This window comes from Theropithecus gelada, chromosome 1 (assembly GCF_003255815.1).
Source record: "Theropithecus gelada isolate Dixy chromosome 1, Tgel_1.0, whole genome shotgun sequence".
NCBI lineage: Eukaryota > Metazoa > Chordata > Mammalia > Primates > Cercopithecidae > Theropithecus > Theropithecus gelada.
The window spans coordinates 205,170,921-205,196,079 of NC_037668.1; the positions used below are offsets into that span (position 1 = coordinate 205,170,921).

At 41.6% G+C, this 25,159-nt stretch overlaps 2 protein-coding genes across 3 annotated transcripts; one reads left to right on the top strand and one right to left on the bottom strand.

Moving 5' to 3' along the window:
* Positions 1–974: 974 nt before the first annotated feature.
* On the bottom strand, positions 975–6,062 carry EXOC8 (exocyst complex component 8). Its single transcript, XM_025383219.1, has one exon. The coding sequence runs from the start codon at positions 5,939–5,941 to the stop codon at positions 3,764–3,766; it is 2,178 nt and encodes a 725-aa protein (XP_025239004.1). The 5' UTR covers positions 5,942–6,062; the 3' UTR covers positions 975–3,763.
* Positions 6,063–6,125: 63 nt separating this feature from the next.
* SPRTN (SprT-like N-terminal domain) lies at positions 6,126–23,148 on the top strand. Of its 2 annotated transcripts, XM_025383233.1 has the most exons (5): positions 6,126–6,806; positions 7,973–8,072; positions 15,892–16,020; positions 19,399–19,666; positions 20,724–23,148. In XM_025383233.1, exons 1-5 carry the CDS (start codon positions 6,586–6,588, stop codon positions 21,470–21,472), a joined length of 1,467 nt encoding a protein of 488 aa, XP_025239018.1. In that variant the 5' UTR covers positions 6,126–6,585; the 3' UTR covers positions 21,473–23,148. The 2 variants fall into 2 exon arrangements, with proteins under 2 accessions (XP_025239018.1, XP_025239025.1); XM_025383240.1 differs by lacking the exon at positions 15,892–16,020 and having other exon boundaries at positions 19,399–23,148.
* The last annotated feature ends 2,011 nt before the right edge of the window (positions 23,149–25,159 follow it).

Genomic DNA, 25,159 nt, shown 5'->3' on the forward strand with positions numbered 1-25,159 from the left:
GTGCCTTGGGCTCAGGTCCTCCTCTTCCTTTTTCTTTGCACATTTAATCTTGTCCATTCTTCAAGGACCAGCTCAAATGCCAACAATTCCATGAGAACTTTCTGAACTCCTTAAAAGTACACTGCTCTCTTCCTTCTTGGTATTCCCACTGTACACAGCTGTGCATTTTTCTCTCACTTACATTTGTTGACTTTTTCCAATTTCTAAGCATCTTAAGAGGACAAAGTATGTTTAAAATTATTTTGTCTTCTGCACTCCCACATTACAGTCAATATGAAGCATAGCATTCGATACTTTTAAATATGAGATAATTTCCTCAGTATATACATATTACTTTCAAAAGGGCGAGCCTGGCCAGGCATGGTGGCTCACGCCTGTAATCTCAGCACTTTGGGAGGCCGAGGCCGGTGGGTCACCTGAGGTCAGGAGTTCGAGACCAGCCTGGCCAACATGGTGAAACCCTATCTCTACTAAAAATACAAAAATTAGCCGGGAATGGTGGTGGGCACCTGTAATCTCAGCTACTCAGGAGGCTGAGACAGGAGAATGGCTTGAACCCTGGAGGCAGACATAGTGAGCAGAGATTGCACCACTGCACTCCAGCTTGGGCGACATGGGAAGACTCCGTCTCAAAAAAAAAAAAAAAAAAAAAAGCTGAGCCTTGTCATTTAGTTCCTAGGTCTTGTGGCCTACATTTTATTTTATTTATTTAGAAATGTGCAGATGGTATAAAATCTACTTTTTTAGAATAAATTCACATTTTGTACCTCTGAAATTTTCCATTCAAGGAAATCTTAAAAAATTGAGATCTGATTTATTCACAATTCTGATGGTAAGCAGAACACTTACTTAATTTAGCAAACTGCTTCCTAACTATCCTCCCCACATAAATAAAACAAAAAACTAAGGTCTTCAAAGAATATTTCAGTAACAAGAATATAAAAATATTGAATACTAAAGAAGAGCAATAGATATAATATTGTAATATCACTTTTATCCAGTGTAAGACAATGTTTAAGCTTTATTTTTATGAAACATTTCAGATTCCCTCATATCACAGCACATCAATAAGCAATATGTACATAGACTGACTTTTATAGTACATGTCATGTCCCAAATTCCCAATCCTAGGTAAGATATCAAGTTACAAAATACAAGTGCTGATAATTAAACTATAGGTAGTATATTAAACAAAAGTGAGTTTTTAGCAATTATGTGAAATGAGGCTTTAATCAAAACGAGACTTAATGCCACAAGGTGCCTTTTTTCCCAAGAGTAATTAATTCAATCAAGCCCATGATTCCAAGCTCAAGTGACAAGTTTTATATTCTTGAAGTAAACAAGAAAAGTCAATCAATGCTTAAGTGGTATATTTTAGTATATGTTATATTTCTGGACAATCTCTCATTGCATTCAATTTTTAGAACTTGTCTTTGAGTTTAATAAAACAAAATAATTAGAGAAGAAAGCCCACTCCACTTAGAGGAATGTAACATAATTGTTCTGTCTGGGTACAACACTGGGGGTCTTTTGTCAACTTACCACACTAATTGACTTACCAAAAGCATACTTCCTTCAGCTACAACTGTAATTGGAACACACAGATTTTACCTGAAGAAAATCCTGTACTTCCAGTTTCAAAAAGCAGACAATTCTATGAAGAAGCAACCATTTAAATATCTAACTATACACATTTAAGTTTTTACAACTTCATGCCTTATGAGGAATTTTGATTTCAGAAGTATCATTTCACAGACCCAGCATCATATATTTATACATATTTCATACAGTATAGTATTAGAAACTGTAAATGGCACAGAATAATCATAATTACCACAAAATTTTAACAATTTCCAGTGATCTTAAAAAGACAAATTATAACTGCCTTTGCTCAGCTAAGATATCCAGTTATGGTTATAACTTTCGAAAATCCTAAAGTTATGTGAAAAAAATTAGTCAAAAGAAAATCTGTAAATCTGATACTTTCCAATATTTTAAATATGCATAGCTAAAGCGAAAATAAAGGGGTTGATCTGGCACATGAATAATTAAGTCAATGAATTTTACAACCCTGAGCCATTTTGGCAACTATTTTAGGTTTCACATAATTTTCACAGTCTTAGTACCACCATTTTCATTTAGATAAAAGAAATGACCTTTTGAAATCATGGGCATCAAATTTGGTGCTTATGGACACCAATAGAAGCAACTAGAAGCTAGAGACAAAATGGATCACAGCAAGCATAGTTTCTCTCAAAGTATAAGGAATGTTATAGAACATACAATAGAAGCGAGTTTAGAAACCTTGGGAAGCTCACATTTCTGATTTTGTTTTACTAAACAATTTGAAGCATTATATTCATGTTTAAAACCAAGAAAAATGCAGCATGGAACATTTTAGAAGTCACAGAAGGTTCTCGTCTTCCCTTTGTTTTGGGCACATTGTCTCACCTGTTTTCACTTTGGTACAAAAAGAAACAAAACCGAATCTCTGCTCAGAGTAGTCATAGTGAGAACACTGAGATTTGCATATGTTTTTCTAATTTCCCATCCATCTAGACCCTGAAATCTAAATAAATATTTCAGTTAAAACTCTTTTTCCATTTGCATGACATCTAGGCCACTATATATCCTACCCTGAATGGGGGAGGATGGGACAGCTGTATCTTAAACTGAAGCGGTGGCAGCTAAAACCTGGTAACTGCTGCCAGAGTCCCCAGTGTGTCCTGCCTATTATTATTTTTTAAAATGTGACAAAGGCAAAAGCTACAGTTGGAAACTCACGCAATTTAGAAATATGTTGAAAAATTTTATTATAGTCCTTAGGATTTCCAAGTAAACGCTCCTGAATCAAGTATTACAAAGCTGCTAATTAGCAACTGAAAATTAGCCATTCAAATAATATTAGAAATAGTTGCTGAATTGTTTTTATGAAAGCTTCCTCTTGGATTCTGTAAGGATCAGAGTATCTGAATCCACACACCAGCTAGTTTCAAGAAAGAATTCTTTTGACTAAAACTTACCCTAAAACCAATTTTCCCAACGCTTTTCTTTTTCCCAAATAGTCCAATGTTTTGAGGAGAAATAAATGAGGCAGGGTGTTTTATACTGCACTGTACCCTTTAGGAAACCTTTTAGTGAACTGGGAAAATTTTCACAACATAAACTCTATGTTTATAGATATTATTACTCTGCTGTATAATATATACTGTGCGGAAAAAAAAAAGAAGAAAGAAAACACTAGCCCGGGCAACATGGTAAAACCCCATCTCTACAAAAAATACAAAAATTAGCTGGGTATGGTGGTGCCATCCTGTGGTTCCAGCTACATGGGAGGCTGAGGTGAGAGGATTGCATGGGCCTGGGAGGTCAAGGCTGCAGTTAGTTGTGACGTTGCCACTGTACTCCAGCCTGGGCAACAGGGTGAGACCCTATCTCAAAAAAAAAAAAAAACCAAAAAGTGTTTTATCAAAGGATAAAACTGAAATTCTATAGTGTATAGTGTGACCATAATTTCAGAAGAGAATCAGCATAATTTAAAAGGATAGCTAGCATACTATATGTTTTAATAATTCCAGTATTTTTGTTATTTGGGCTTAATTTAACTTTTCCTCTTTTTGATTTTTGTATTCTAAGAGGGCACTTTTAATTTTCAAGTTGTGTTTGAAACTATAAAGAGTATGCTAATACAACTTAATATAAATATAAATAATATATAAGCTCTCTCTCTCTCTCTATACATACATATAAACAGACCCAAGCATTAGACCACTGATGTTGTACTTTCAGGATTCACACGAATAAGTCTAGATGCATTCCTCAGATCTTGGAGCTGCTTGGCAGGTTTCCCCACACCTTCTTCAAACCTTTTCTCCACCACAGGGAGGACTGTTTCATATAAAAACGATGCATTCTGTCTGATAAAAGCTTTCTTCTCTGGATCCTGCTCACATCGAAGACTATAATCCACATGCTGAACAGCAACCAAAATGATTTCCACCAGGCTCTCCAAAAGCACCATGTGCAGCTCTGGGAAATACAGCTTCAGGGCCTCTTCCAAGAAGCCCATGGTCTGTTTGGTGAAAGCAACCACTGTGTAACTTAGGTTCACCCAGCAGTCATCCCCTGTGTACTGCTCAAAGTTACTTACCCCACAACTTTTCATCTCTTCTTTGAGCTTACCCAGGGCTTCTGGCGTCATCAAGTTCATCCTTCTCCACATCTCTTCAGAGTTGCGATGTTTAGTGGCTTCAATGATGATTTCTTTGTAACTGTGCAAGGCCCCTTGGATGTCTTTCACCAGAAGGGCATGGATGATGAAGGTGAGGTCCAGTCCGATATCACCCAGTTGCTGGCAATGCTCCTTAGCCACTTTTACACACTCAGCTGCTGTTGAGAGGCTCTCCTTACTATCAAACACCTGCTTGCTGAAAGCATCCACGAACATGCCCATGGCTGATCTTGCCCAGACCACAAAGGCGGAGTAGCAGCCGCTGTCAGTGCCTGCAAAATCAATCTCAAATTCTCTTGCAGTCTCAAGAAGGCTGGTAAAGAAGACATGGCACAGCTTATGAATATAGAGTAAAGTGGCGCCTTCAATGCGAAGCTGACGAATTGCTGTATGAACAGCGGCTGCCCTGTTTCTCAAAAATAGCTCACAGGCCTTCGTGCACTGGCCCAGCCGGATCAGTTGCGAAACTGCTCTGCGAGTAGCCTTGGGACCACCTCTCAGGGAACGATCTGGGGAGAGTTCGAAAACCAGCACCTCAGTGAGCTGTCGAACTCGCTCCTCCACTTTGGCCCTTAGTTCTTTTACAGGAGGTGGGCTAGGCTTATCTTCCAGGTAATGGTTCAATTTATCCAGCAGGTCAACAGCCCCTTCAAAGTCCCTCTGCGCAATGCAGACATCCAGGTCTTCAGGTAACTCCTGGATCCATTCCATGGAGAGGTCCACGTTCTCTTCCTCTACCTCAGGAACAGCTGGCTCTTCTTCTTCGTCATCCTCAAATGGGTTAGTGGCCTTGGAAGTCACTTGGGGTGGCCCTCGAGGGGCCGCTGCCTCCTCCTGCTCCCTTCGCCTTTTCTCACTGAGGGCCCTCTTGGTCTCCTCCAACACTTCCAGCCACTCTCGTTTGATTTTAGCATTTTCGGCCTGGAAAATACGGCTCTCGGGGAACATAAGCAGCTTGAACATGTCCTTCATGGGCGGGTTGTCCTTGACATTGACTACGGCCAAACCATCTAGGGAATAGAGAGCGTTGTAGCGATACATCCCCCGCCGCTGCGGCAGCCAGGTAGCCACCAACAAACAATCGTTCATGAGAAAGCCGTGCACCCGCTGCAGTTGGGCCATGTGGTCGGCATCGTATTCCACTAGGTCCCCGTTGTACACCAGGTACTGTCCTGGCGTCTCCAGCAAATGCCTGCAGCCTTCCACCTTCTCAAGCAGGGTAGTGAGAGTGCGCTGCTTTCCTTCCTCGCCTGGACCGGAGCCGTCGCGGGAGGCGCCCCCGGGGGTGGAGAAAAAACCGGCCTGGCCTCGGAGGTGGTCTCGGCCCCCCGCCCCACCGACTCCCTCCTCCCCGCCAGAGGCGGCAGCGGCTCCGGCGGCAGCTGCGGCAGGCAGCAACGTAAGCGGGATGCTCTCCAGGCTGCTCTTCTGCTCCGTCAGCAGGTGGCTGAGCTGGTACATCTCGCTCTCCAGGTAGGAGATCTCACGGGCCGTCTCTATGAACTGCCGGTAGTTCTGGTAGACGTTGCGCTTCAGGTTCTGCGCCGTCTCCTCCGCCAGCGCCTGGATGCGCTGCCGGTGCTCCTGGAGGTCCCGGTCCCCATCCGACTGCTGCGAGAGCTGCTTCACGTACAGCCGCGCCTCAAAACCCCCTGACTCCAGCTGCCGACGCAGGCGGCTCGCCCCACTGTCCGACATCGCCATCGCCATTTCCGCCCGGGTCTCACGCACTCACTGTCACTATCGGCGCCGCAGCCGCCGCGGCTGTCTACACCCACCCAAGACCCGCCGAGCTCCTGGGCTGAGGAAGCAGGAATTGGAACGAGACGAGTGCGCCTGCGCCGGGTCTGAGCGTCAGACACTGCGCCTGCGCAAGGGGCCGAGCGCAGACATTGCGCCTGCGCAGGAATGCCATCAGTTAAAGCGCATGCGCCGGAGGAGCTAGTGCGGAAGTGAGGGGAGAGGCGGAGAGCAATTTGGGTACTGCGCATGAACCGAGCGTGACGTTGAGGTTTGAAATAACCGGCAAAGAGTAAAGGCTGGAACTAGCTTCCTGAAAGCTTCGTAGGGCCGGTGCCCTGTGAGCCCAGGTTCTGCGCCCACTAGGAGGTGTCGTGCTGACTGCTTGTTTTAAAGCCCTAGAATCTTGGCTTCGGCGTTTGGGGTAAGCGCCGTTCTCGTTCACGTTCTCTTTCTCAAGCGAGTTTCCGCGAACTCTCGCGGGATTGACTGGCCGTCTCGAGAGCCGGTATCTCCTAGGAGCTAGTCCTGGTCCTCCGCTAGGCGGCTTGGGGTCGCAGCCCAACTCGGAGCCAGCCTGACACCGGCGGATCCCGCCTGTGATCCTGGCAACGATGGACGATGACCTGATGTTGGCCCTGCGGCTTCAGGAGGAGTGGAACTTGCAGGAGGCGGAGCGCGATCAGGCCCAGGAGTCCCTGTCGCTAGTGGACGCGTCGTGGGAGTTGGTGGACCCCACACCGGACTTGCAGGCCCTGTTTGTTCAGTTTAACGACCAGTTCTTCTGGGGCCAGCTGGAGGCCGTCGAGGTGAAGTGGAGCGTGCGAATGACCCTGTGAGTTCCGAGCCCCGCTGGGGAAAGAGGCGGGACTGGCAGTTCTCCTGCAGCCCCCGGTCCTGGTCTTCTCTCCTTTCTCTGGTCCGACGGTCCCAGGGGGCGTTAAATGAGGGGGGAGTCTGGTTTTGGATCTGGCAATTCCTGCCTTGGCGTATTTCTCTTTTTCTTACCTTTTCTCCCACTCGAACAATAAGAAAGCTGTGTAGACCCCACCGCCACGGTTGGACTCAGGGCCATAACGAGAAAAGAGATTTGTGTTTGAATCTCACTAAACTTGAAAATAACAAGTTCCTGATTTGCCTTATGATAGTGCTGTAGGACCCTGAAGGGAAAAGCAACCAAATCTGCCGCTAAGAAAGTGCTGAGGACGCAGAGTAACCTCCAAAGGATGTGCGTTCCTCTCCTCTCTTTCCCGTTAGGAACGCACTTTAGTGAGCTCGTGTGTTGCAGTGGGGATCTTCAGTGATGCTTTTAAAACGATTCTTTTTCTACATGCTAAATTTGAGAAATCCTTATTTGAAATAATAATCTACTCCTGCACGTGAATGGGGTGAAGTTTAAGATACAGTTGTATACCACCAGCATGCTTGTTTTTGAGTTGACAGAAAACAACCTACAAACAAATTAAGATATCGTATTAAATTGTGTTTAAAGTACCAATCTCCTTTATACAGGCGTCTGTTATCATTTTGGAGATACACTATTGGAGATACCTGCTTGTTAATAACACCAAACTGTGATTTGTCGTAAGGAGACTGGGAGTAGCAGAATGGGATTGCCTTCGAGCTGTTGCAGCCTAGCTAGGGCAAGGGAAGCTGCAGTTGGGCCATGTGGTCCGCATCGTATTCCACTAGGTCCCCGTTGTACACCAGGTACTGTCCTGGCGTCTCTATCAGGTGCCTGCAGCCTTCCACCTTCTCAAGCAGGGTGGTGAGAGTGCGCTGCTTTCCTTCCTCGCCTGGCCGGGGAGCCGTCGCGGGAGGCGCCCCCGGGGGCTGTAACTAATTAATTGGGTGAAATGCAAGTATCTGCTAACCAAGGGGGTATACTCTCAAGAAAGCCATCTGCCAAATGAGTTCTCTTAGTGTGCACTGCCCAAGAATGTGTAAGGACTTGGGCGTATTTGGTCAATGTAACACATTTTTATGGTGATTGTTTTCTAGGTGTGCTGGGATATGCAGCTATGAAGGGAAGGGTGGAATGTGTTCCATCCGTCTCAGCGAACCCCTTTTAAAGTTGAGACCAAGAAAGGATCTTGTAGAGGTATTTTTCATGTAAACTTGCTTCCTAGCTCAGTAATTTACAAATGCTTGTCATTGATTTAGACTGCTGTGAATTCACCTGTATGTATCTTTTAAAAAGTCTCTTTGCCCTCAGTGCAAACTTGAATTATGGGGCAAATAATAATGAACACCTTATGTTTCTTATAGTGCTTCATAGTGGGAAAAAAAAGGCTTCTAGAGGCCGGGTGCGGTGGCTCACGCTTGTAATCCCAGCACTTTGGGAGGCCGATGTGGGTGGATCACGAGGTCAGAAGATCGAGAACATCCTGACCAACACGGTGAAACCCCGTCTCTACTAAAAAAAAAAAAAAAAAAAAAAAAAAAGCCGAGCGTGGTGGCGGGCGCCTGTAGTCCCAGCTACTCGGGAGGCTGAGCCAGGAGAATGGTGTGAACCTGGGAGGCGGAGCTTGCAGTGAGCCGAGATTGCACCACTGCACTCCAGCCTGGGCTACAGAGCCAGACTCCATCTTAAAAAAAAAAAAAAAAAAAAAGGCTTCTAGGTATATTATCTGCTTTGATTGTACAACAGCCCTGTTTATGTTCATGTGTTGCTATTTTCATTTTTATGAGTAAATAAGTTTCAGAGAGGTGAAGTAACTGGCTTAAGTTACGTATTTAGAAGCAGAGAAAACAGGATCCACATCTTCCTGTTGAGAAACACAAATTTTCATTCTCCTCAGTTGGGCTGCCACACTGCTGTGTGCTCAGGACACCTAGCCGAGCTGGCAGCAGAAACCAGTGTGAGTGCACGCTTCACATTTAGAGCTGGTACTTCTGCTAGCAGAATGGAGCAGTGGGAGCCGAGGCAGGAGGATCTCTTGAACCCAGGAGGTGGAGGTTGCAGTGAGCTGAGACTGCGCGATTGCACTCCAGCCTGGGCAATAAGAGCGAAATTCCGTCTCAAAAAAACCCAAAAAAACAAAAAATCTGTACAAAAGAGCAGGGTGGTAGTTTCTCAGCATGGGGTGGGAAACATGTTAAAATATGCTTGGAGATGAGAGATGCTGTTTTTAAGGATAATAAAAGGCAGTGGATTACATGACAATGTGAATATACTCAACACTGAACTGTACACATAAAAATGGGTACGATGGGGAATTTTGTTAATTTTTTTTTACCACAATTTGTTTAAAAAATAGCTACTAAATGGAAAATGGTACAGTAGAAATACTTGACGAATGAAAAAGAACAAAGCTCAGATGATACAAAGAGAAAGGTAGGTGTAAACAAAGTATCAATAATTAAATGTCAGTGGACTACAAACTCCATTAAATACATGGAGTGGCATGCTTACAGTAAAGACACACTTATTTTAAGTTTAAAAGGATGAGGAAAAGTAATCATCCAAACACTTAACAGCAGAAAACTATTGTGGCTATAAGGTTGAGTACTCATTATCCAAAGTGTTTGGGACCAGAAGTGTTTCAGATTTCAGATTTTTTTTTTTTTAATTTGGAATATTTGCACTATACTTACTGGTTGAGCTTTCCTAATCCAAAAGTCCCAAATCTGAAATGGCTTTAGTGTGTGTTTCCTTAGAACATAGCCTTTAAGCATCTTGTAAGTGCTCAAAAAGTTTTGGATTTTGGAGCATTTCAGATTTTGGATTGTCAAATTAGGGATGTTCAACCAGTATTAGTATCAGACTGAAGACTTCAAGGGAAGGAGTTTTACTAGAGGAAAAGTGGGATATTTTATAATAATAAAACAATCTATTAAACAGCAATACATAATGTCCCTAAAAGTAATAACGTAGCTTTAAATTTTATGAGGCATAAGTTAGCAGAAGCAAAAAGAATCTACAATCAGGCTGGGCGCAGTGGCTCATGCTTGTAATCCCAGCACTTTGGGAAGCTGAGACAGGTGGATCACTTGAGGCCAGGAGTTTGAGACCAGCCTGACCAACATGATGAAATCCTATCTCTACTTTTGTATTTTTTGTAAAAATACAAAAAATTAGCTGGGTGTGGTGACACACACCTGTAGTCCCAGCTACTCAGGAGGCTGACGCACAAGAGTTGCTTGAACCTGGGAGGCGGAGGTTACAGTGAGCTGAGATCACACCACGGCAGTACAGTCTAGGTGACAGAGCAAGACCCTGTCTCACTACAGCCTCAACCTCCCAGGCCCAAGCAATCCTCCTGCCTCAGCCTCCCAAAGTGGTGGGATTCAGGTGTGAGCCACGACGCCCAGCCTCATACTTGCAGAATGTTAACACAACCTTCTTAGTAACCCAATGAATAAGCAGAAAAAAGTAATACACATTTTAAAAAGTTGGACAGCATAATTAACCAAATCAGGCTTACAAGGAGCCCTAACTGGAAGAGTTGCTTAATGAATATGTATTGGGTAAATGATTACATAAACACATGAAAAAAAATGGTTTTAAGTAGTGGGTGGGAAGAGAATGGGGAATGTATAATGGTATCAAGTGAGCGTTTCCTATTGGCAGAAAGTTACAAAATGACATTTTAGTCAATGATGGACCCCATGTATAACAGTGGTCCCATAAGATTATAAGACCATATATTTATTTATTTAGTTAGTTTTATTTTTGTTTTTTGAGATGGAGTTTTGGTCTTGTTGCCCAGGCTGGAGTGCAATGACATGATCTCGGCTCCCTGCAGCCTCTGCCTCCCTGGTTCAAGAGATCCTTCTACCTCAGCCTCCCAAGTAGCTGGGATTACAGGTGTGTGCCACCACACCCGGCTCCTTTTTGTATTTTTAGTAGAGGTGGGGTTTCACCATGTTGGCCAGGCTGGTCTTGAACTCCTGACCCTAGGTGATCCTCCTGCCGCAGCCTCCCAAAGTGCTGGGATTACAGGTGTGAGTCACTGTGCCCAGCCAAGACCATATATATATATATATATATTTTTTTTTTTTAGAGACGGCGTCTCCCTCTGTTGCCCGGGCTGGAGTGCAGTGGCGTATCTTGGCTCACTGCAAGCTCTGCCTCCCGGGTTCACGCCATTCTCCTGCCTCAGCCTCCCGAGTAGCTGGGACTACAGGCGCCTGCCACCACGCTCGGCTAATTTTTTGTATTTTTTTTAGTAGAGACGAGGTTTCACCATGTTAGCCAGGATGGTCTCGATCTCCTGACCTTATGATCCGTCCGCCTCGGCCTCCCAAAGTGCTGGGATTACAGGCATGAGCCACTGCGCCTGGCCAAGACCATATTTTTATTGTACCGTTTATCTTCTTTATATTTAGTTGCACAAATACTTACCATTGTGTTGCACTTGCCTACAGCATTCAGTACAGTAACATCCTGTACAGGTTTGTTTCCTAGGAGCAGCAGGCTGTACTCTATAGCCTAGGTGTTTATAGGCTATACCATCTAGGTTTGTGTAAGTGCACCCTTAAGATGTTTGCACAATGACAAAATCTCCTAACAATGGATTTTCCAGAACATATCCCTGTCAAGTGAGGCACAACTGTAGTTAACTAAGTCATAGTGAAGGGAGTTCAGAAAAGGAACAGACTATCTGGTTGAGGAGGTCAAGAAACGCTTTATAACTGTACATTTTATTACTGCCATCACCACTCCTACTGCTCGCTATTGAGCACTTATTGTGTGTCAGACTTTGACCTGAACATAGCGTTTACCACAGCCATGCAAAATGAGGATACCCCATTTCAGGGATGAGGAGCCATTTGGAACCTGTCCCAGGTCTCATGCATGTGATCGTGGGTTTAGGTTCCAGTATCCCTGACTCCAAGGCTCTTGTTCTGTCCCCTTTACCATTCAGCTCGTCACTCCTGCTGATTAAAACGTGGAGAGGTGAGCATTAGAGGACGAATTATACTTTTGACAAGCAGAGATAGGACAGGAGGCTACTCTTGGCAGAAAGAGTGGGAATAATGTGAACAAAAATGAGTTCAGACAACTGGGGGCATATTTAGGACTAGAGGTGGTTCATTTTGATTGGATAGAACAGTCATGGAAAACAGAGGTATTTTGGGACTGTGTTGTATAGATCCTTGAATTAAAACTAAATGTGGAAAATGATAGATACAAAAAAAAGTTCAGTACCATTTTCAAGATGTTTTTAATGTTTAATTAAATTGAACCCAAAATCAGGAACCTAAATTTGTTTCTCCTTTGTGAGAATAGTTCTTTATCATTACTCTAATTTAGAATGTTGAGAAACTTTTGCAGTACCTTTCTTGAATTTAAATCTTCTTCGTTGAGTGGCATTTACTTGAAAAATAAAGTTCTGGCTGGGCACAGTGGCTCATGCGTGTAATCCCAGGCCAAGACAGATGGATTGCTTGAGCCCAGGAGTTGGAAACCTGTCTGGGCAAGATGGTGAGACCTTGTCACCATCTTGAAAAAAATTAGCCGGGTGTGGTGGCATGCGCCTGTAATCCCAGCTACTCAGGAGGCTGAGACAGAAGGATCACTTGATGCCAGGAATTTGAGGCTGCAGTGAAATATAACCATGCCACTGCACTCCAGTCTGTGTGAAAAAGTGAGACCCCGTCTCTGAGAAATAATAAAATGAATAAATAAAGTTCCTTTTAAGAGATTAAACAGTTGATAATTTTTAGAGGGGTATATGAATGACCAAGTTAAAATGTTTGATTCTCTCATTTTTCTGTTCAGCATAATTTTGTAAGACTAAAATTCATTAATGACAATCTAGTTCTTCTGATGGAAATTCTTTTTTTAAAAAGTTATGGAGGATCATGAAAAAGGTATGTCTTTGAAGATCTTTATGATTTTTGCTTAAAAAAATTATTTGTATTTTTTAGAGCAAAAACCCCAGCAACCTTAAATGCTTTTGTTAATTTTGCACAGAAACTTGTGTTTGGTGTGGAATGAGCAGTAGGTTTTAGTGTTTGTTTTAAAGTTTTCATGATTTCTGAATCAAAACCCAAAAACTGTAGAAAGCTATATACAGAGATGTCTTGTTCAATGTCCTCCTTTATCTTGAACTCCTTACTTGCTGTAGGAACCGTTAGTTTCTTTTTACTCTTTCATTTTTCTGTTTTGCAAATATTTCTATCCATTTTTATTCCTCCTCACCACCACACGAAATTTTTCTTACACAAAATACTATGTACAGTCTTCTGTACTTTGTCTTTTTCTTTTTTTTCTTTTTTTTACTTTTTTGAGACGAAGTTTCACTCTTACTGCCCAGACTGGAATGCAGTGTCGTGATCTCGGCTCACCACAACCTCTGCCTTCCAGGTTCAGGCGATTCTCCTGCCTCTGCCTCAGCCTCCCGAGTAGCTGGGATTACAGGCGCCTGTCACCATGCCTGGATAATTTTTGTGTATTTAGTAGAGATGGGGTTTTACCATGTTGACCAGGCTGGTCTTGATCTCCTGACCTCAGGTGATCCACCTGCCTTGGCCTCCCAAAGTGCTGGGATTGCAGGCATGAGCCACTGTGCCCGGCCCCCTGTCTTTTTAATTAATTTAATTAATACACTCTATAGCTTTCTCCAAACCATTTCACATAGATCCTTCTCATTCTTTTTTATGGCTGCATAGAATTCCATTATATGGATGTACAAAACACTGGAGTTATTTCTAATCTTTCGCTATTATAAGCAGTGTCACAGTGAATACACCTTGTACGTATGACCGTGCATGCTAGTCTAGGTATTGCTCTCTGAGAAAACAAATGCATTTGTAATTTTGTTAGATGCTACCAAATTTTCCATAGGAGAATTGCACTCCCACCAGCAATATATAGGAATGTTTATTTTCCCTTGGCTTTACTAATGGTGTCAAACTTTAGGAGTTTTGCCAATCTTGATAAGCAATAAATAATATCCTAGTGTAGTGTTGGGTTTTTGGGGGTTTTTTGGTTTTTTGAGACAGGGTCTTGCTGGGTTGTCTAGGCTGGAGGTAATCATACGTCACTGCAACCTTGAATTCCTGGCCTCAAGCGATCCCCCCATCTCAGCCTCCCGAGTAGCTAGAACTACAGGTGCACAGCTAATTGTTTTATTTTAATATTTTTGTAGAGACAAGGTCTCACTATAATTTTTTTGTAGAGACAAGGTCTCACTATGTTGACCAGGCTGGTTTTGAACTCTTGGCCTCAAGCAATCATCCCACCTCAGCCTCCCAAAGTGCTGGGATTATAGGCATGAGCCACCACGCCTGACCATCCTAGTGTAGTGTTAATTCGCATTTCTCTTTTTATAAATAAAGTTGGGCATTTTTTCTTTTCTTTTCTTTCTTTTTTTTTTTTTTTTTGGAGATGGAGTCTCACTGTCACCCAGGCTGGAGTGCAGTGGTGCGATCTCGGCTCACTGCAACCTCCGCCTCCCGGGTTTAAGCGATTCCCCTGCCTCAGCCTCCCGAGCAGCTCAGACTACAGGCTGGCGCAAGTACACCCAGCTAATTTTTTTTTGTATTTTTTTTTTGTATTTTAGTAGAGACAGGGTTTCACCATGTTGAGCAGGACGGTTTCAATCTCCTGACCTCGTAAGCCAGAAGCTGGGCATTTTTTCGTTTGTGTCTGGGTTGTTTATGCTACTTCTGTGAGCTCCATGGTCTTTGCCCATTTTGAAATTGGGTTGTCATTTTCCTGTTGACATTAGGAGTTCCTTGTCTATTAGGAATAGCCTGTGGTAAGAGTTATACATATATTTTTCTGAGTTTATCTTTTTACTTGGTGTTTTTTTCCTATAGAATTTTAAAGTTTTGTCTGGGTGCAGTGGCTGCCCCCTATAATCCCAGCACTTTGGGAGGCTGAGGCGGGCAGATTGCTTGAGGTCAGGAGTTTAAGACCAGCTTGGCCAACATGGCCAAACCCTGTCTCTGCTAAAATACAAAAATAGCCAGGCATGGTGGGGGGCGCCTGTAGTGCCAGCTACTCAGGAGGCTGAGGCACGAGAATCACTTGGACCTGGGAGGCAGAAGTTGCAGTGAGCAGAGATTGAGCCACTGCACTCTAGCCTGGGTGACAGAGTAAGACCCTGTTCAAAAAAAAAAAAAAAAGAATTTTAAAGTTTTTAGGTAGTTGAATTCATTGATTTTTCTGGATTTTGATTTATAGTTAAAAAGGTCTCCCTAGAACAGGGAGTTCTTAACCTGTGATTTTCAGAGCTTCAGATATTACACAAATTTGAGTACCCCTTCTCCAAAATGCTTGGGACTAGAAGTGTCTTGGATTTCATATTTATTTTGGATTTTGGAATATTTGTGTTATTCTTACAGGTGGAGCATCCCAAATCTGAAAATCTGCAATGCTTCAATGAGCATTTCCTTTTGAGTGTCATGTTGGTGCTCAAAAGTTTCTGATTTTGGAGCATTTTGGATTTTCAGAGTTGGGATCCCCAACTCGTATGTGATGTTTTGTGAATGTGTGCTTATATAATTTTTATAGAATGAGGTGGGTTTTTTGTTGTTGTTCTGTTTTTGTGAGACAGTGTCTCATTCTGTCACCCTGGCTGGAGTGTAGTGGCACAGTCACAGCTCACTGCAGCCTCAACCTCCCCAGGCTCAGAGGATCTTCCCACCTCAGCCTCCTGAGTGTAGCGGGGACTACAGGCACGCACCACCACACCTGACTAATTTTTGTATTTTTTTTGTAGAGACAGGGTTTCGCCATGTTGCCCAGGCTGGTCTCGAACCACTGGGATCCAGCGATCCTCCCACCTTTGCCTCCCAAAGTGTTGGGATTACAGGTGTGAGCCACTGCACCCGGCCTAGAATGAGTTTTATCAGTTCTGAAGGAAGCCTGTGATACAGAAAAGACTCCAGATAGAATAAGAAAATGTATATTTTCCGAAGTGGCATACAAACTCTGAAAATAATTTGATTATTTTATGTTCCAGACCCTCCTGCATGAAATGATACATGCCTATTTATTTGTCACTAATAATGACAAAGACCGAGAAGGGCATGGTCCAGAATTTTGTAAACATATGCATCGCATCAACGGCCTGACTGGAGCCAATATAACGGTACAGAAAGCCATATATATTTATGATATTTAGTAGTTTATTCAGTAACTCCTGAGATTTAATTGAAAGTAGAGAACTAGGTAGAAACGAATATCTTTGAGGATTTTCCACAGCGAACGAGAGGCCTAGAGAAGCGAATTGGCTTGTCTGGGACCACATGGTAGAATGGCAGCAGAGCCAGTGATATCCCCGAGGCCTCTGACCTCCTCGGGGTCAACATTTTACACATAGGTAACTCAGGCCTGCAGTACCTCTCTTCTGGAATCGTAATGATCTCTTGACTTTGTTTCCTTATTACTGTCTTCTTTAGTCCATGCTATATCCTGCTACCATTGCAGATGTTATTCCCTCATCAGAATTCTTCGATTCATATCTCTGTATGGCATTGTAGGAGATGGCAAAGCCTAAGGTTCAAAGAGCTGGAGGCGTCAGGCTGCTTGGATTCAAATCCTGGCTCCTCCAATTACTAACTTTTCTATGCCTCATTTTATAGCCATGGCAAATGAGAGTAATAACAATACCTGCCTGTTGGATCCTTGTGAGGAGAAAGGATTAAAGGAGAAAGCGCGTCAAAACGTTTTAGCCAATCTGACACTAATTAAATATTAGTTTAATTGTATTCGTTTTATTAAATAACCTTGTTCCTTGTTTACTGCCTCCAGCTCTGCTGCCTGTGTCCTCTTTCTTTAACTGCGCTTTTGACCTCCCTGCGCAGCTTCCCTAAGGCGTGGCCCTGCTCTGTTTTGTGTCCGAATGCTTTTCATCATTCCAGTGGCATCTCGTTTCTCCCTCTTTTGAATCCTCAACAGACATTTAAGCGATTACAATTTTTTATGCTACTTTCATACTTTTGAACACGGGGTAGGCCTTGCCCATCTTTATAATACATCTGTATAAGGTGTATAAGGTACTGTCCTTACATGGACTTGACAAATACTGAATTGAATATTAATAGGATAGATTAAATTCTTTCTTATGTTTGGGTATTTCCTTCCTTTAAAAGGCAACAAAATCCAGTGTGATAGAAAATGAACAGTGCTCAACCGCCATGTTTTGTTTGTTTATTTATTTATTTATTTTTAAGATAGGGTCTTGCTCTGTTGCCTAGGCTGGATGCAGTGGGGCATTCATAGCCCACTGCAGACTCAACCTCCTGGGCTTAAGTGATCCTCCCACCTCAGCCTCCTGAGTAGCTGGGGCTACAGATGTGTGCCACAATGTCAAGCTAATTAAAAAAAAATTTTTTTTTTTTTTAGAGACAGGGTCTCACCATGTTGCCCAGGCTGATCGTGAACTCATGGGTTCAAATGATTCTCCCATCTCAGCCTCCCAAAGTGGTGGGATTATATACATGAGGTACCATGCCTGGCCTCTCCATGTATTACTGTTTTCTAGCTATCAGTTTTAATTTTCTAAAGACCTCATTTAATTCTTAGTTACTTCAACATTAGGAAAGTGTCTTGCAGTTTTTAAAAAATCAGACATAAAATCCAGGTTAGCAAGAGAATTATAGAGTTGCTTGTATAAAATACATTTAGTTTCTTAACCAGAACTTACACTATAAGCAAAGCCCTTGTATACATCCCATTGTTCAGTTGGAAGAGTATCTGTTCTTTTATCTTAGATATCTGTGTGTTTTTATTTAGGAGACGTTTTAAGGAGTGAACACTCCTTGCTTTTAGAGGTTACATCCTGTTATAAGGAACTCCACAGGATACCTACATTGTAGAGTAATTTCATTTTAGTGACTACATTGTTAAAAGTCACATTCCCATGCTTTAGGAGTTACAGGAATTGGAAGCAAAACAGATCCAGGCTGGGTGTGGTGGCTCACGCCTGTAATCCCAGCACTTTGGGAGGCCGAAGTGGGAGGATCACTTGAGCCCAGGAGTTTGAGATCAGCCTGGGCAATATAGTGAGACTTGTTTCCACAAAAAAATAAAAAAATTAGCCAGGCGTGGTAGCTCATGCCTGTAGTCGCGGCTACTCGGGAGACAGAGATAGAAGGATCACTTGAGCCTGGGAGGCGGAGGTTGCAGTGAGCCAAGATCATGCCACCTCACTCCAGCCTGGGCAAACAGAGCGAGTCCATGTCACAAGACAAACAAACAAAACAGATCCATTTCCCTGTCTTTTTTGGTAATGAATTAAGTCAAGAGTTCTGAACATAATAGAGTGCGGGGTTTCCCATGCTTCTTTGCCTTAAAACCTATGTCCTTCAGTCCCTTCTGCATTTAATATAATGTGCATTCTTTGCATGCTTGAGTAGTAAAAATTTTTTGCTTAGGATGGAGCAATAGTGAGTTTAAAACTATAGAGTTATAGAAAGCTTAGCATTCTTTCCCACAAGGGGAATTTATTAGAAAGCTAAATGTCTTTGGTAAAAAACCAAAATCTTATATACAGATGCTTCTTACTCTTACACAGAGTTCCACTGAGAAGGCAGAAGAATAAAGTACCCATAGTCATTTAGGAGTCATTTCAAATGGTGCTCTGTAGTCCTCTGTGCTACCGTGCTGGGAGGGCTGACCCCCTTTTCAGTCAGATCTTTTCCCTTACCTGTTTTCTGCTTGGATTCTAAATAGGATTTTTGTCTAGAGGGTGAAAAAAGAAGGCATCCTACTTAAGGCCTGAAAAGCACACTTCAGAGAATTTTATTTGATTCAATGAACGCTGCTTTTCTGACTGAGCACCTTCCTGGTGCAAAAAGCACTATATTAGCCATTAGGGACACAAAAAATTAAAACATTCAGATCCTGGAGAACTTTTCAGTCTGGTAAGAGAAATGTTTATAAACAGATAGAATGGTACCCCATAAGGCTTATTACAGAGACATAAGCAAAGAACTTTGAGAATGTGGAGAGTGAGGTTAGCAGAAGCTTCTCTGGGTAAGATACTTGTGTTGTTAGGGTCAGGCATTTATAGGGAGTAGTTTAGTCTTTTAGAACCCTTTTCCTATTGTTACTTATAGGGAAAATTTCAATTTAGCAGTGGGAATGATTCTTATTTTAGTACGGTATTATATAAAATCTTTATCCTAATTTTTGATCATTTACAAATTTGATTTCTGAAACTGTTAGCATTCATGAAGATTTTCTGTGGTTTTTAAAAGATTTTTTGTCGTCTGATCCCGCATGCATCTATCTTTACACAGTTTATGAAGTATTAACTGCTGCCATTTCCCATTAAAATCAACTTTTGAACAGAAACTAAATATAGTTGCTTTCTTTCCCAAAATAGAACTCTTCAGAAAGCTCTGGGAAACAAAGTTTCAAAAATTTAAAAAAAAAAAAAAAAAAAAAAAGACTGCTTATGTACATCGTTTTCTTGCAGTTGTTAACTTGCTTATTGAATACAAAAAATTCTCTCTCCCCTCAGGTCTACCATACTTTTCACGATGAGGTGGATGAATATCGGCGACACTGGTGGCGCTGCGATGGGCCGTGCCAGTACAGGCCGCCCTATTACGGCTATGTCAAACGAGCTACTAACAGGGAACCCTCTGCTCATGACTATTGGTGGGCTGAGCATCAGAAAACCTGTGGAGGCACTTACATGAAAATCAAGGAACCAGAGAATTACTCAAAAAAAGGCAAAGGAAAGACAAAACTAGGAAAGCAACCAGTATCAGCTGCAGAGAATAAAGGTACCTTCGTGTGCATTCCTTCTGACTTTTATGTGACCATAGCTATGATGTAAAGACAATACTGTCCTTCAGAGAACTGGTATTAAGATAAGCTTAAGGATTGTTTCTGGTGTAGACTAAGTCTTCAAGTGTAGACTTAAGGAAAAAATCCCATCGTCCATGAAATGATGGTAGGAAAATAGACTTTGTACAGAAGTAAGTAAAAGTAGGAATAGTTTCCACTGATATTTCAATTTTTATTTTTATTTTAACTTTTTTCAGTTTCTTTTTATTCAAAGAAACAAAACTCAATCTCTGATAATATTTGAGGTAAAGTTCCTTTCCCTATCTTGACTCACTGAGTTATTAGGAAACAGAAGGCAAAAAGATTGTCAAAATAAAAACAATAATTCAAGGAACAATGCCCGGAATATACGTCCTAACTACACCCCTTCCTATCAGTTGGATTCTATCCAAGTGACTTCTATTGATGTATGTATGTTCATTCAAAGAATGGGAAAAGGATATGACATATATTTGCGAGTACTTCATCTTCAAGATTTACCCTTTTCCTGTGAAGTTCAGAGTTACTGAAGATGCTTCTTCCCTTCGGAAGTTGTTGAATTGATGTGGTAGAACCCAAGAACATAGGCTATATTTTCCAAATCTTTAATTATTGAGTGAAGGAGCTATAGATGAAGTGATGTGGAAAGACCGTATCTTCATTTTCATGAGTAGAAGGAAAGGTAAGAATGAGGCAGCAGATTTTCCCTCCTGGAATTACACATAAAGGACTAAGTCATTTTCAAGGTAAATGTTGCCTTGTTACTGGTCTTTGGCATAAGAATCTTTATTTAAATATGAGAGAATTTTTTTTTTAATTGTTTATATTCTCTCAATATCAGAACTCTGAATTTTGAAGATTGTCCTTCTCTCATTAATAGGATTATATGGATGTAAGATAGAATAAAATATTATTTCTTCATTTTGAGAAAACTGTACATTAGTTTAATGTTTGTTACTGTATTTCTTTTGAGTTGAGGCACTTACATAAAAATCTTCTTTGCTTTTTTTGCAGATAAACCCAACAGAGGTGAGGCCCAGCTAGTAATCCCTTTTAGTGGGAAAGGATATGTTCTAGGAGAAGCAAGCAATTTACCTTCACCTGGGAAATTGATCACTTCACATGCCATTAATAAAACGCAAGATCTTTTAAATCAAAACCATTCAGCAAATGCTGTAAGACCTAATTCTAAAATCAAGGTGAAATTTGAACAGAATGGTTCAAGTAAAAATTCTCATCTGGTCTCCCCTGCTGTTAATAACAGTCACCAAAATGTTCTAAGCAATTACTTTCCTAGAGTATCAGTTGCCAACCAAAAGGCTTTCAGAGGTGTGAATGGATCTCCAAGGAAAAGTGAAACAGTTGGCAACATCCCTAAAAACTCAGTAACTTCTAGTTCTCAAAGAAGGGTTTCATCTTCTAAGATATCCTTAAGAAATTCTTCAAAAGTAATGGAATCAACATCTGTGACGCCATCCCGGGATGTGAGTGGGTCTGAAGATACATTCCCAAATAAACGACCTCGGCTAGAAGATAAGACTGTTTTTGACAATTTTTTTATCAAGAAAGAACAAATAGAAAGCAGTGGTAATGATCCAAAGTACAGTTCATATCCTACAACTACAACTCAGAATTCCAGCAGTTCATCCAGCCAGAGCAAAATGGTTAATTGCCCAGTTTGTCAGAATGAAGTTTTGGAGTCTCAGATTAATGAACACTTGGACTGGTGCCTAGAAGGTGACAGCATCAAAGTCAAAAGCTGAAGAAAGTCTTTGAAAAAGGTTTCAAAATCTCAAATACCACCTGTATTACCTCACTAATGTGCTATGTCAGCCAGTCAGGAAGTTCTGGTTAATACTGAGATTTGTAGGTTATAATCCAGTTCATATAACCAATACAAAATGTCCTATTTTATATATCCACATATAAGATTGTAATTTGAAAATGTTTTATGTCTCAGGGTGCTACATTCACTCTTGCCTTAGGTATACTGTAACCCAGGTTCTGCCTGTCATGTATAATTTTTAGATACTTTTGTTCTTTCTTGCTCTTAAGGGTTTTAAAAATCTGTTTATCTTTTCATTTGTATACTTTCCTAGAAACACTCATATGGGGAATCCTGGCAGGTATTTGGTTATATTGACTATTTCTTTATTAATAGTATTAGAACTCATTCCCTGAACTGATGTAAATCTTCATAGTGTCAGACATACTGACCAAAACCACAATCTAGACTACAAAGTACATTGTTTTAGAGTACTCAAATTGTATTATTTATTTATTTTTTTGTTTGCAGAATCTTAACAGGAACTGTGTTTTCTAGATTTTAAAGAATTTTATTTGTCCCACTTTTACTAAACGGTGGCAGCAGATTTTAAGTTAAAGAATATGGAACATAGGGAAATAAGTAAATTTATTTTGGAATATTTTTAGTAACAAATAGCCACTATAATTCTGTAGGCCAGATTTTATATTGAGTTTAGCTGTTTTCTCAAAATTTAGCAGAGTGGTTAAAATTCTGTGCTGATAAGTAACTGATGCATATAACATAAACAAAACAAGGTTGCCTAGTTTATGTAACAGTGGAAAGTTATCTGGAAATAGTATTTTGAACTTTCAGCCAAGTTTAAACCATTATAATAAAAGGAATACCATTTGTGCATTTAAAGTAATCTTTTTTTTAAAAAAAATATCTTTTCCATGTTATAGGGAAAGGACAAAGATACTTTTATCAGTTTACTTTTTGTCTTGTGGCTGTACATGCTGTTGGCATAGCCCTAACAGTTGTTCACAAGTTTTCTTTTATTGCAATTTTCCTTCACTTCATTGTAATACAGGTGCACAAATCTTAAGTGCACAGCTGGGTAAACTTCTACAGTGTTCACCTGTGTAACTACTACCCAGCTGAAGTTAGAGAACACTTCCATTACCACAGGTTTCCTATAGGTGTCTGTTCCCAGTTGATACCCATGACCCTCACCACCTCCAGAGGTCCCCACTGTTTTCACCCCATCATCGCAGATTATTTTTGAACTTTATAAAGTAATATCTTTGTTCTTATGTGTAGCAGGAGTTCATTTTCATTGCTCTTGCGTTTGTATGAATATACCAGAATTTCTTCATCCATTCTAATGTTAATGGACATTTGAATTTTTTCCAGTTTGGGGCTGGTAAGCATAATGCTGCTGAGAACATTCTTTTCTGTTGGGAATATATTCAGGAGTGGAATTGCTGAGTCACGGGTATATTTCTGTTTTGCTTTAGTAAATTCTGCCAGTTTACACTCCTACCAGCAATATATGAGAGTTTTAGTTGTTCACCATTCATAACACTTATCAGCCCTTTTCATTTTAGACTGGTTGGATGTTCACAAGTTTTGATACTTCTTAAAGCATTAAGTTAAAAATTTTTAATAAATATTTATAAATAGCTATTAAAATGTGTATTGTTTATATAGTTATATTTTCATAGAGGATCATTTTCTCTAAATGAGTATAACAAATTATATGTAATTAAATGCTTCCTGAGTCAAAACCACACAAGGTTCTGGGGCTGTGAAGTAGCTAAGATGGTCCATGCCCTCAAGCTTTTCAGCCTAGTTGGGGAGTAAGACAAATGCACATTAATCTCTGTAGAGTTTGCTAAATGCTATGACAAGGGTTTTTGCTGGGTGCTGTGGGTAAACTGTAGGAAAGACAATTAGCTCAGCCCAGGACTCCGGGGATATTTCTTGGAGGAGACAACATCCAAAGTTGAATCGTGTAGTGAGTCGAGTTAGCTCGCTTAAAGAAGGGTGGGGAAGAACCTTTCAAAGGGAAGAAGGAACACAAAGGCATGTTCCGAGGGAACTGTATGCTATTCCAAGTGAATAGAGTAAAATGTGAAGGGCAAAATGGCCGAAGGAGAGATAGCCAAGTAGTACAAGTTTGAGGCCAGGGACCTTATGTTCCTCACTTGTGTCTGGTTTGTGTGATACCTGCTGATAAGCATCTCTTAATTCAGGTGGGACTTGGAAAGGCTTATAAGCCAGTCGAGGACATGGTGAGAAGTGTTTCCGATGGATTTTTCTGGGGACAGCATAGATAAGGGGGGAAGGGTAGTGGCACGGATGGAGAGGAAGAGACAATTGTTTGAGAAACAGGTAGTCAAGTCAGGAGTTGGTGTCAGGTTCTAGGGAATGATGGAAATCCATCAGTTGAGAAAATGGAACTCAATTTGAAATTAAGCCTTACTACATCTGTTAAACACTTGAGAAAATTTGCACCCTAAGAATTCTGATATTCCCCCAAATCTGTCATTCATAATAGAGCCATAGTTTTCTTTCTGTTTCGATTTTTCCTGTTAGTCAACTTCCCACCTTAAAAGCAGAGCTGGTAATTCTGGCTCAGTCCTTAAATGCCATCCCCCTACTGTGGGGACATGGGGTCTAGATTCTGTTTTTATAAAATGGTGGGTTTTGGGTTTTTGTTTTGTTTATTGAGATGGACCCCAGCTCTGTTGCCCAGGCTGGAGTGCAGTGGCGCAATCTCGGCTCACTGCAACCTCAGCCTCCCGGGTTCAAGCAACTCTCCTGCCTCAGCCTCCCAAGTAGCTAGGATTAAAGGCAAGCGCCACCAAACGTGGCTAATTTTTGTACTTTTAGTAGAGACGGGGTTTCACCTTGTTGGTCAGACTGGTCTCAAACTCCTAACCTCAAGTGATCTGCCCGCCTTGGCCTCCTAAAGTGCTGGGATTACAGGCGTGAGCCACTGTGCCCTGCCGAAACAGTGTTTCTTAAAATCAGTGTCATATGTTACCTAGCCAAAATAATTTTTACTTTAGAAAATTTCGCTGGGTGGCCGGGTGCAGTGGCTCACGCCTGTAATCCCAGCACTCTGGAAGGCTGAGGCAGGCGGATCACCAGGTCAAGAGATTGAGGCCATCCTGGCCAACATGCTGAAATCCCGTCTCTATTAAAAATACAAAAAATTAGCTGGGCGTGGTGGCAGGTACCTGTAATCCCAGCTACTTGGGAGACTGAGGAGAATCGCTTGAACCTAGGAGGCGGAGGTTGCGGTGAGCTGAGATCACGCCATTTCTCTCCAGCCTGGGCAAAAAGGGTGAATGAAACTGTCTCAAAAAAAAAAAAAAAGAAAAGAAAAGAAAAAGAAAATGAAAATTGTGCTGGGCATGGTGGCTCACGCTTGTAATCCCAGTACTTTGGGAGGCTGAGGTGGGTGGATCACCTGAGATCAGGAGTTCGAGACCAGCATGGCCAACATGATGAAACCCCGTCTTTACTAAAAGTACAAAAATTAGCCAGGTGTGGTGGTGTGCACCTCTAATCCCAGCTACTCAGGAGGCTGACGCAGGAGAATCACTTGAACCTGGGGGGTGGACGTTGCAGTGAGCTGAGATTGCACCACTGCACTCCAACCTAGGTGACAGAGTGAGACTCTGTCTCAAAAAAA